The sequence below is a fragment of the Juglans microcarpa x Juglans regia genome, chromosome 6D, assembly GCF_004785595.1.
Source record: "Juglans microcarpa x Juglans regia isolate MS1-56 chromosome 6D, Jm3101_v1.0, whole genome shotgun sequence".
NCBI lineage: Eukaryota > Viridiplantae > Streptophyta > Magnoliopsida > Fagales > Juglandaceae > Juglans > Juglans microcarpa x Juglans regia.
The window spans coordinates 31408089-31420539 of record NC_054604.1 but is presented as its reverse complement, the minus strand read 5'-3'; the positions used below and the strand labels follow the sequence as shown (position 1 = coordinate 31420539).

Genomic DNA, 12451 nt, shown 5'->3' with positions numbered 1-12451 from the left:
AACAAATCTCAGTGGGTATTATAGGTTTTGTCAATCAAGTGCAAAAAATGTTTAGATCGATCTTGATATGAGATGATTGCGAAGTACTCCGTACAAGGGCTCAAATACTTCACATACATGCAGTATATTTTCCTGCCTAATAAATCCCTGCCTAATAAATCTAAAGCTAGCCACCTTTCATATGTTGTCAATTAAGGTTGTATTTGGATAGTGAGGTATTTTTAAGCCTTCTGTAAATAATAGTAAAAATGTAATAATAAAATATTGAATAATAATTAATAATAATGAAAAATATGTGAAAAGTAATAATAAAATAATGAATAGTAGTGAAATATTTTAAAAATATTTTCAGTACCCAAGCTAGGCCTAAGAAATGGTGATTACGTGAAGAGTGAGAGAGAGAACAGACCCAGCTATTTAAAGCTTCCAGTATTTTTTTTGTTTATCCTTTCATGCACCCATCAGCTCTTTTCTAGTGGTTTTTTGCTATTTGAGAATCGTTCAGAAATGGTCAAGCCTAATCTTGTAGAATGAAGAAAGGCAGAGAATGAAAATGCACTATAGATATGCCCAACTTGTCATTTCCTACTTTTTCAACTGAAAGACCACAATTTGGCCAAGAAATAGATAAGCTCAGCTCGATACTGTTCTTGGTAGACTTGAGTGCTCAGTCTCGCCATGTTCTTGGTAGACTTTCTGAACCTTTTGAGCTCACTCCATTGTGTCTATGGTTTGATTTTCACGGGTCATCTTATTCCTTAGAAGCCAAATCATATCAACAACCTTATAATATACATGACCTGACACACAAGCCAACAGCCCCTTTATTTTGGAGTTAAAAAGTGTCAAAGTCTGTCAAAACCTTCAAAGGATAAAGCCACGTCCCTCCCTCAACCATGCCGAGGATGATGGGTACTTCGCTTTGCTTTGCTTAGCACACAAGGCCGAATAACCTTTTTCTATCATGATGATCACTCACAACCACGCAAGCAGGCCAAGGGCCACATGCAGGCAAAGACAGCTATCGCTTAATTTGTCTGAAAACTTGCACAGAAGTTGTGCATACAAAACGAACAAGAAAATAGCCTTAACAGGGGTGGGTGTGCTTTGTAAGCACCATATTTTGGTCTATTTAAATATAATAAAAACGGATTTTTTTTTATTTAAAAAATAATACATATAGTCATAGAATGTATAAGTTTCATACTATTTTTAAAAAAATAGTAAATATGGGATGCACATAAAAAAAATTAATTTTTTACTAATTGACTCCGCTCTTTTTCAAAAAGAGTATTCGACACTTATATAACTCATAATTATTTGTAGTATTACTCTTTTTTCTTAAGAAAAACTTAGCGGGTCTTGAATATTTTAGAGATTTTACTTCAATTTCAATTAGACATCTATATATTGTTATGAAATGAAAGAATGAGAATGTGTTCTCATTTATGGACTTAATGAAAATATGAACCAAACGTGTTTAATCTTTAAAATAGGAAAATGATTAAATTATAATTCTCTTACGTCTTTTCTATAATTTTATATTAAGTGGATGGTAGTTTTGTAAAATTAAAATTCATTTTTAATAAAGTGTCCGCTTGATTGCACTGGTCTATACTGAGTAATGCTAGATACATTTATGGGTTAGATAAATCCTGCACATTTATTTTTAAAAAGAATGGAGTATATTATTAAAAATTAATTTTTTATATAAATATTATATTTACTTACTTTTTAAAAGGAATGCACAACATTTGTACATTCTATAATTGCAAATATCTTTTATTTTTTTAAAATATTAAAAAAGTACACAAATACATTAATAGTAACTATTTTAAACATTAAGAGTGGTTTGAATTCAGAGATAAGTTGAGATGATTTATAAATAATAGAATAAAAATTGAATTATTTATTATATTTTGTGTAGAAATTTGAAAAAGTTATAGTGATAAGATGAGATGAGTTGAAGTGGATTTTGAATGCAAACAAGATAAAAAACTAAATGTACTAATGATAACTTTAATGTTTCGAGTTTAAGAATATCTTAAATTATTTGTGAATAATAATAAAATAATTTATAAATAATAATAAATAACTTATCTATAAAAATGAATTATTTATAAATAATAATGAACTAGTCCAAAAATATCTAGAACAATTGTATTTTCAAACAAATCTAAGTTACCGCATTACTCAATAGTCTGAGTCAACACGTGGACAAAACATAGACCAATGATTTGGCTCCACGCACGCAATCTCTATGATTTTAATCCCATCCCTCGTTGGAACACAAAAACAAAACCCAATTTCAAAAATTTCAATTCCCCCCCAAAACAGAACGCCCGTTAACGCCCAACGGAAACCGTTTCCTCCCCCAATATAAATCCCCAACCTCGCTCCTCCCATTCCCTCTGCAGCTTTCTCTCCCGTCTTGCAGTCATTTGACTCATTTTCCCGAGAAAACCACAGGAAGGTGAAAACAAGAAGCAAAATGCGTGAGATTCTTCACATACAGGGCGGCCAGTGTGGGAACCAGATTGGGGCAAAGTTCTGGGAGGTAGTGTGCGCCGAGCACGGGATCGATTCGACGGGTCACTACAATGGGGACATGGATCTCCAGCTAGAGCGGGTCAACGTGTACTACAACGAAGCGAGCTGTGGGAGGTTCGTGCCTCGGGCGGTTCTCATGGATCTGGAGCCGGGTACCATGGACAGTGTCAGATCCGGGCCTTACGGGCAGATTTTTCGCCCCGATAACTTCGTTTTCGGGCAATCTGGTGCGGGTAACAACTGGGCCAAAGGACATTACACCGAGGGAGCGGAGCTTATCGACTCCGTCCTAGACGTTGTGAGGAAGGAGGCCGAGAACTGTGACTGTTTGCAAGGTATTATTCCTAGCGTTTTCTCTCCATTAAGTCGTGTTTGGTATTCGGGAAAATGTGTTTTTTTTTTCTTCATGCAGATTTCCCATTGATTTTCTTGTTTTTATTTCTTATATGAACTCTTGCCTTTGTCTCACTCTTTCTGTGGACTATTCTGTTTGCAATCTGTTTGGTCCTCAAGAAAATCAGTGAAAGGTAAAGAACATGCGCTACGGTTATCGTTCTTACTAATTTCCCACCAATTAATTTTCCATTTTCTTAGCTATTTAATTTATGGAACTCCTTGATTGTTTCCTGAGAAACTAAACAATCTCTCTGTATTTTCTATCTGAGAAGTCATTAGGGTTTGATTTACAGGGTTTCAGGTATGCCATTCACTCGGGGGTGGGACCGGGTCCGGAATGGGGACCCTATTGATATCGAAGATACGGGAGGAATACCCGGATCGAATGATGCTCACTTTCTCGGTGTTCCCGTCCCCGAAGGTGTCCGACACCGTGGTGGAGCCCTACAACGCCACACTCTCCGTCCACCAGCTCGTCGAAAACGCCGACGAGTGCATGGTCCTCGACAACGAGGCTCTCTACGATATATGCTTCCGCACTCTCAAGCTCACCACCCCCAGCTGTTAGTCTCTCTGGCCTGATTCTTTTCATTTGTCAATCAACATTTTTATTTTGATTCCCAAAATGTTAATTGATTCAACATTTTCTTGGTTGGTCTTGTTTATGATCAAACTGAGCAATTATTTGGTGTTGGGTTGAATGGAGGATTTTGGGGTCGGTAGAATTAGATATAATTTGGTGTGATTCACTGGAGTTTAAGATTTTGATAAACACTCAAATCCTGTGCTAGTTTATAGAGTACACAATTCTCCATTTCTGGATTTGGGGACATTCGCAGCTGCTAGTCGAGGATATTTTCTTCGTTAAACATAGCACTGCTATACAACAGCCTTCATTTATATATTACAAATGCAACATAATATTTATTGTTGGATGTTTAGTTGGTTTTGGCTGAACGGTGAGTCACATGATCGAGGTTGTTTTTTTCTTTATAACCGTGCACAAAGTAAAAGTTTTTTTATTACATGGAATCTTGCTTCCTAGAACTTTCCGGCGTAAGTTTCTGTGTTCGTTGCATTTGTTTTGTCCTTATTTTAGCATTCTTGGGATGGTAAACTTTGAGTTTTCCTGCACGGGGTTTATATCTGCTTGCATCCTTTTCTGTGTAGTTTAATATTGTTTGTGAAATAGTTGGACTGTCACGTGTTCGCCCTTGCCCATGCATGGACACGCACATAACAACTTGTTCAAGCTTGTGTGAATGCAAAATAGGATCTTATATTATGAGTTTTCCATTTTGATGCAAGAAATGCAAGATGACCCAGCTAATTTCTTGCTTTTGTTTTTCCTGGGATCTAACCACCGACTTTTTCTTTTGTTTTTTTGGTGATTAGTTGGGGATTTGAACCACCTCATTTCTGCTACCATGAGTGGTGTCACATGCTGCCTTCGTTTTCCTGGTCAGCTGAACTCCGACCTTCGCAAGTTAGCAGTAAACTTAATTCCATTCCCACGGCTTCACTTCTTTATGGTTGGCTTTGCACCCCTCACGTCTCGAGGTTCCCAGCAATACCGGGCTCTCACTGTACCTGAACTTACTCAGCAAATGTGGGATTCTAAGAATATGATGTGTGCTGCTGACCCTCGACATGGCCGGTACCTAACAGCATCAGCCATGTTTCGTGGCAAGATGAGCACAAAGGAGGTTGATGAGCAGATGATAAATGTGCAGAACAAGAATTCATCCTACTTTGTAGAGTGGATTCCCAATAATGTGAAGTCCACCGTTTGCGACATTCCTCCCACTGGCCTGAAGATGGCTTCCACATTTATTGGGAACTCCACATCAATTCAAGAGATGTTTAGAAGGGTTAGTGAGCAGTTCACGGCTATGTTTCGCAGGAAGGCCTTCTTGCACTGGTACACTGGGGAGGGTATGGATGAGATGGAGTTCACAGAGGCTGAGAGCAACATGAATGACCTTGTTGCTGAGTACCAGCAGTATCAGGATGCAACTGCGGATGAGGAAGATGAGTATGAGGAGGAGGAAGGATATGAGGAAGAGGCTTAAAATAAGTTCTGTTGCTTTCCTGCGTAGGATAGTAGATGAATTTACTATGGTTATAGTTTCTGTCTGTGTTTGTGTTGTTGTGCCATGTAGTATTTCTAAAACTTGGGAGTTTACTAATGCAATGCCGCATTGCCTGTGTCTGGGTGTGCGTCCTTTATTTTTTGGTGTTCTCTCCACAATTGACAGATCAAACTTTGGATTACTGGCTTCATATATTAGCTATCTGCTTTTCAGAATGTGCCACAAAAATTGCACAGTTCTCTCACTTACTGTTTCAGGTGCCGTGCATTAACCAGGGTTATAAGGCTCCCTTTTGATGACAACCTTCATGTGTTACCTCTTTGCCATCTTGGATTTTAGTATACTCATTGGGCCCCAACTGTAGATCGCTTGCTATTTATGTTTGGGCCAGTTGACTTGTCACTTAATTTTAGATGATTGAGTTGTATAAAAAGATAATAACCAGTTCGAACTTTGTGATGAAAATCAAATTTCAATCATTGCCAGTGCCAAAAAGAGTTGACATTCCACGCAGCTGAGAAATCAATGGAAAACTTCCTTTCCTGGTTGGGCCAACGCAATCATTCCTTTCCGGACTCGTACTTGGGTTGATTTCAATGCTCGTGCATCACATTGGGTACAGGTATAAACCTAGTGGGGCTTAGGGAAATGTCAAGGTCAAGTGCCTTCTTTTATTGTTTCAGTTTGCACTCTTTGGGTTCGTGAAATGTATCCTTGGAAAAGTGACTGTCTTAACGCCTCAAATTCCCCTTCAATTTCATTTTTTTCCTCTTTTTCCTTTTAGTAGTAAAAGAATCCTGCTGGAATGCATTAACGATTTCTCTCAGTTGCTGACTCGATTAAAGAGAGATCGTCTATTGTATCACATGCATCATCATCTGAGAATGTGGCATGAAAAATGAAAGCAAAGTATGCTTATAACAGCAAAGGATGAGGTTATTCTTTGCCAACAAAGTAAATAATACTCAAAATAATCTCATTACATCATCAAGTAGAGTAAATATCAGTTCATTGGGCACAGGATAGCTGGCGCTCAAACAAGAGCTGGTTGCTGACTTTCATTGTTTAAATGAATCCCATAGCTTGCCTAGATCAACATTACCTCCCGAAAGTACAATTCCTATGTTATTGCAATTCTTCCAAACAGGAATTTTCTTGAAATTATCAGATAAAACAGCAGCAAGGCCGATTGCTCCACTAGGTTCTACTGCAACCTTCAAAATCTCGTAACAGAGTTTCATGGCTTCGATTATCTCCTTGTCCTCCACAGTTATGACATCATCAACAAGATCTCGCACTATGGGCCTGAACAATACAATTTAGAGTCTCAGTTATCTAAGGTAAATTAGTTGCAAAAACTGAAACTATACGACGCCTGAAAGCAAGTTTCACATCAGAGAAGCGATCTGAAACCGTCTTTTAACGCATCATTTTGGCAACATGAGATTTCTTTTTACCAGGTAAGATCTCCAAGAAAAGCTCGAAGTCCATCAGCTATGGTGTTAGTCTCAGGCAATGTGATTATTCTACCCGCTTCTTTAGATTGAGCTGCATCATTAGCTCCACTAGGTTCGGCAGCAAAAACTCGAATGGCGGGATTGATAGACTTGGCAGCCAATGCCACCCCTGATATCAGACCACCTCCTACATTTTTTTGTGCAACTTAGAAAAATCAGCACAAAAAGAACACAACCAAAGAGATTATGCGAGAACAGAAATTATGAAAATGGCAATTTTGGCACCAAAACTATAAATACAAACCACTTATTGGAACGATGAGAGTGTCGATTTCCGGGGCTTGCTCCAGAAGCTCCAATGATATGGTACCCTGCCCGCTGCAAGAACAATTAAATATGTCACAATGCATTTAGAAGTTCCATTTCCTTCAGGCACACAAATCGTCTATTTCTTTAGACAATGGAGATTTTAGCAAAGAGAAAATAAACAAAGAAATAGAAAAAGAATACAGATGTTGAAGTCAGTAATGATCACAGTTTCTTCTCATAAAACTAAATGAACTGGCAATTTTTGTGGGGAAAAAAAGTATCTAAGGATTCCATTTCTAAATTTTTTCAGTATAGGGTTAGTGCTCCATGATGATCAGAGGGAAGAAGCTAGGCAAGAGTATCATTGGCCAGGAAAATCTTGTATGATTTTCAGCGTGGCCATTCTTGACTGCCGCACTCTCTCTCACTGAGAGTAACCTATTCATGCTCCATACTGTAAACTGTAAACAACTAGGGTTTGCATAAACAATGGAAAACATGCTGAGTTCTACAGCACCACTTGTGCAGAACAAACATATTGCTCTTCAAAAGAGCTTTTACCCTTTCCTCAACTAAGAACAAAATTTCAAACATCTCTAGTTAGAAAGTTAAGAGTCAGCCATGTACCTTATAATGCGCCCGTCATTATATGGATGGACAAGAACTGCACCAGTTTCTTGCAATACCTTGCTTGCAACACTCTCCCTTGACTGCATTGTGGCCTCACTCCAGATAACCTGACCACCGTATCGCATGACATTCTCAACTTTGCATTTTGGAGCACTTTTCGGAATAACAATATAAGCAGGAATTCCCCGTAGTTTTGCAGCTAAGGACAATGCTGCAGCATGGTTACCACTAAATTTGGAGGGCACGATCAGGGGATATTCAGACAAGCAGGTCAACAAAATTAACTGAGGTTAAATAGAACCTGCTGTGTGTTACAACACCTTTAGCAGCTTGATCATTATCTAGAGAAAGAACAGCATTGCAAGCACCTCTGAATTTGAATGCTCCACTAAATAGCCACAAGAAGAAGGGTACGGTTCTTAGTTATTAGAGTGGTAGATAGCATGAAAACAATAAGAGATCAAATATTAAATAGAATAAGTATAATACTTTTAACCATTCACAACTTTTAGTATCTCACCCCTTTTGGAAAAATTCACATTTAAAGAACAACCTCCTCCCTGCAACAGCATTCAGAGTTTCGGATGAGAGGACTGGAGTTTTGTGTATGAATGACTTGATGCGTTCTTGAGCTTCTCTTATGGAGGAAATATCAGCCACATATTTTCCCCTCATTTGGCTCCCCTCCTCCGCTTCTCTTATGGAGGAAATATCAGCCACATATTTTCCCCTCACTTCGCTCCCCTCTTCCATCTTTATACCACTAATAAGAAAAATGGCTCTTAAAAATTAGGTGTAAAACATATTTAATTTCAGTAACTGCAGTAAAACTATGCTATGATTACACTGTTACCCATCTTTATTCAAGAAACAGCATAACACCATGGGAGTCCCTATCTCCATGTAAGGACCTATGTCTTATCGTTCCAAATTGAAGTTAACAAGATTTAATGGTTTTGGTTTGTGTGAACTTGCAGAGTTTTGAGTACGTGAACCGAGTATTTGAATGGTGTTAGTATCTGAAACAACGACCTTTAGATAAAGTACAAGGGCATGAGAGGATGTATTCAGCTAGCCATGTTTAGGCAACATTGAAGTTCGATTGGCCATATCTGAACTCCCCCGTAAAAGGGCACCTAAATTCGATATGAATGTCACGAACATATCAGGACTCGGAATAAATAAATAAATAAAAAATGAACCAGCAGTATCGATTCCAAAATTCGACTGAATTCAACCATGCCAATATATAAATTTAAGCTGATCGAGTTCAACGAAAGAGAGACAGAATGAGATGTGTAGTGGTCAAAATCAGTAAATTTTGAGCCTTGGACCAAGTGGGTGCCAAATATTATGCCCCAGAACCACCTGGTAAAGCTTTAATCTTGACAGTTCTCTTTCCTAGTTCTTCAATGGGTTTTACATATCAAAGACTCCCTTCTCATATCTGAAAGGTAAAGTACATAGAGAAATCATCTTAGAACTAAAAGACAGGCGGCTTCCGAGGACTTACAGTTGTGAGCAGAAATTAAAGTAAGTTTCCCCAGGTAGAAAGTGCAGGCCCTTCTTGCAGTTCCGATTGGTTTGCAACCAGAACGAAGTTCCCCTGCTCACGTTCCCCACATTTATTATTGAAAAATTTTACACATCGATTTTCGTTTGGGCTTTTGGCCTTCTAATTGTTTTGCCAAAGATAACGAAACGGCAGTGTTCAACTTAAAAACGACACTTTTTCTTCTTCTTTCTTTCTTTGTTTTTTGCTTTTTTTTTTTTTTTTCTTTTTTAGACTATTAAAAAATTATTTATTATTTATTATTTATAGGTAAATAATTTGTTAAAATAAATAATGAAATAATAAGGGTTATAGTGATGGATATAGCTAGTTTTCGTGTATGCCAAAATCCACGTGGAAATGAGTCAATTCCCAACCTGCAAGGCAGTTAGTTGCTATGGTAATATGATGAGAGTAGTGAATCCAGTTTAATGAATGAATGAATGCATGCATGCTTGCTGGAATTATAGCTTTTCATTGTAATGCTTGATGTGTAGTTCCCTTTATGCTTCAGTAGGAATTATACCTTTATGCAATTTTAAAAAGATTTGGCATAGACAAGTCCATATACAATCATGCATGTACAGCTCCATTTAAAACGTGGTTATATAAAAAGTATCGTATGTCTATTATTTTTCTTTACTATTTAGTCAGGGATGCGCAAACAATCCTCCAACCAAGAATCATAACTTTTTTTTTGGAAAGGGAGAATCAGAAATATTAATAAAATATTAAATAGTAGTGAAAAAGTAAGTGAAAAGTAATAAATAGTAGAAAAGTAAGTAAAAAATAATAATAAAATAAAGAATAATAATGAGAGTACTTGAAATACTCTCACTTGCCAAACAAGCCAAATTCGAATATGATCCTATTGAATGCATGATCTAAGAGAACTACTCTAGTTACAAAGTGATTATATAAAATAATCTTACAAATTGCTGTGACTTGATATTATTTATCAAATTATAAAATTATTTTTGTTATAAAACAAATATATGAATCACATGATGTTATATCAATTTTTAAAATTAATTTTGTATAATCATAGTCTAAAGTTTAGAATAGTTTTGAAGACTAGTCTCAATGGTACTGCCGCATGGGTCATTGCATGCATGCATGCACTCTGACTCTGCCGGCCTATTGAATTCACGACCCCATCCTTCCAAATCCCAATCCCGTCACGAGAAACTGAGCATGAAGAGCATATATGTTGAAAATTATTATTAAAGGCATGACCGATCACGCCTGCCCAAAGTTTTTACTCATTCTCTCTAAAAAATTTCATTTCGGTGAGAGCAATTGTCGGAGAAGACTCTCCTTTTCATTTCTATTTTCACATTATGTATAGACTTTTAAAGTAGTGTTTTTTTCCTCCTCCCTCCACCGATTCGGTTTTAGTCAAATTTGTTGCTCTCCAACCGCCATCTGCCTACACCCGCCCAACCACCCCATTCATCATTCGCCATCCGCCAATCTATAGGGACGAAATAGAGTCACGCCAAAATGATCGGCACGTACTAGCCGTGCGTTGCCTTCACGAGCCACCTCTCACCGATACCTTCAATGCCTACACGCGTTGTACCAATAATTTCATCTCGTCGAAATCTTCTAGATCTGGGCCATCCGTCTCCATCCCACCAGCGCATGGCTGCCATGCGACATCACAGGAGAGCGAGAACGCAGATGATCATAGACCATAGATCAATCCACCCGATGCCGTATTTTCTACTATGTTATCATTTTTCCTAATTGATAATCTCAAAGAAGGGATTGCGGATCTCTCCAAAAGTCATCTTAAGACAACAAATAACAGTACACCAGTCACTTTCACCGCTTTCAGCGGAGGTTCCACCACTACCAACGAGACAATGGTTTCATTGTTCGTAAATTTTTGTGAACAACTTATTACCGTCTTTTAAGACGATGTCCTCTTTATAGGACATGGATAAAGAATAATAAATTAGTCGCAAAAACTCAATTTTTTTCTTTTTTATCCACTACTTTGTCCTGTTGTTATTATTCTGGAGTGTTTGTAGGGGAATCCCAACCACTCCCCATGTATCATTTTTTCTAATAAAGTTTACTACTTGCTTGCTTAGGAAAAAAAAATGTTGAAAATTATTAAAGTCCTCCTCCAATAGATCAAAGGAGACCTAATTTATTTATTATTAGTATTACTTTTCTTTTCCAATGAACTGGATTCAAACTTTCTATTACGTATGCAGGAATTAATTAGAAAGAGTTGTTGGAAATTTATGCTATGATACTATATTTTCACCGATGGAAGTTAGTTTTGATTGGTTGTGACTTGTTAGTGGACATTATATGTAAGAGATGAAATGCTTGGTCACAAAGACTTTACAAGATAACTTTATAAATTAACATGATTTGACGTGATATATCAAATTATTAAGTAAATTAATAATGAAGCGGAACTCCGTGCCTTAATTGTGGGAGTGGGTGTTTGTAAGGAGTTGGGTTATACACATGTAGAGTTAGAATGCGCTTCCAATTTGGTGGTTAATTGGCTAAAATGTCAAAGATGTTCGGTTTGGTATTTATGGGATTTTTAGGAAGAGCTGCTAAATAGTTTACAAGGAATACAATTTACTATTGGCCATCAGTTTAGAGAAGGCAATTTTCCAACAGATGCGTTGGCTCGTTTAGGCAAGTAAGGCCTGAATATGAGATTTAATTATTTCGCTTTTCTACCTCGGTACGTAAAAGGTATAATTCGATTAGACAAGTTAGGACTTCCTAACATCTGTATTTAGTTCTTTTGAGTTCTCAGGCCTGTTTAGTTTCATTATGTTTATGTCGTTAGGTAGGATTGGGATGTTTTATAGGCATGTTTAGTTGTTATGGTTTTTTTTGGTTCATTTTTTTGGGTGGTTGAATAATTCTTGTGTCTTGCTTGTAATCACGGTATTTCTCAGTTATATGTGAGAATTTATGAATAAACTTGAGACGGGGCTGCTATGTGGGTGACTATCGGCTCTTCTTAAAAAAAAAAAAAGTAAATTAATTTATTATAAAATAGATTTAATTTATTATAAATTTAACTATATATATATATATATCTGTACGTAAGAACTTCATTACCAAAATGGTAATTCAGTACTCATCACTGTCCAACCAAACCAATTAACCATATGGTAGTACTAATATTAATTATACACCCAACAAAAGAGTACTCCTTCAAGGTAGTTGAAATTAATGGCCTTTGTTGATAAAAATAACATGTAAACAACGAAGAAAAATAGTCTTTTAAGGTATTGGCTGGACTAAAACGTTCTTTTAGTACTTCATGACACACTCAAATTCTTAGATAAAAATTCTACAATTTTTTTTCCTAAACACTTTTTACAATTCGAAAAGAAATAAGCACAACATGCAAATCATATTCTAAAAATTGTTTAGGTCAGCAAATTATCAAAACTCTCAATGCTAAATTTATGCAAGAA

The 12451-nt window shown here is 36.9% G+C and overlaps 2 protein-coding genes across 4 annotated transcripts; one reads left to right on the top strand and one right to left on the bottom strand.

Moving 5' to 3' along the window:
* Nucleotides 1–2289: 2289 nt before the first annotated feature.
* Nucleotides 2290–5255, top strand: LOC121234554 (tubulin beta-9 chain). Its single transcript, XM_041130518.1, has 3 exons — nucleotides 2290–2885; nucleotides 3240–3509; nucleotides 4342–5255. The coding sequence occupies exons 1-3, from the start codon at nucleotides 2492–2494 to the stop codon at nucleotides 5016–5018; spliced, it is 1341 nt and encodes a 446-aa protein (XP_040986452.1). The 5' UTR covers nucleotides 2290–2491; the 3' UTR covers nucleotides 5019–5255.
* A 699-nt stretch (nucleotides 5256–5954) lies between these two features.
* On the bottom strand, nucleotides 5955–9100 carry LOC121234556 (serine racemase). Of its 3 annotated transcripts, none has more exons than XM_041130521.1 (8): nucleotides 8949–9100; nucleotides 8171–8198; nucleotides 7956–8110; nucleotides 7721–7823; nucleotides 7433–7542; nucleotides 6801–6874; nucleotides 6497–6683; nucleotides 5955–6344 (listed from the first exon to the last, which is right to left on the bottom strand). In XM_041130521.1, the coding sequence occupies exons 2-8, from the start codon at nucleotides 8186–8188 to the stop codon at nucleotides 6098–6100; spliced, it is 894 nt and encodes a 297-aa protein (XP_040986455.1). In that variant the 5' UTR covers nucleotides 8189–8198; nucleotides 8949–9100; the 3' UTR covers nucleotides 5955–6097. The 3 variants fall into 3 exon arrangements, with proteins under 3 accessions (XP_040986455.1, XP_040986454.1, XP_040986453.1); XM_041130520.1 differs by having other exon boundaries at nucleotides 7433–7663; nucleotides 7737–7823; nucleotides 8949–9098; XM_041130519.1 differs by having other exon boundaries at nucleotides 7433–7663; nucleotides 7737–7823; nucleotides 7956–8198.
* Between the last annotated feature and the right edge of the window lie 3351 nt (nucleotides 9101–12451).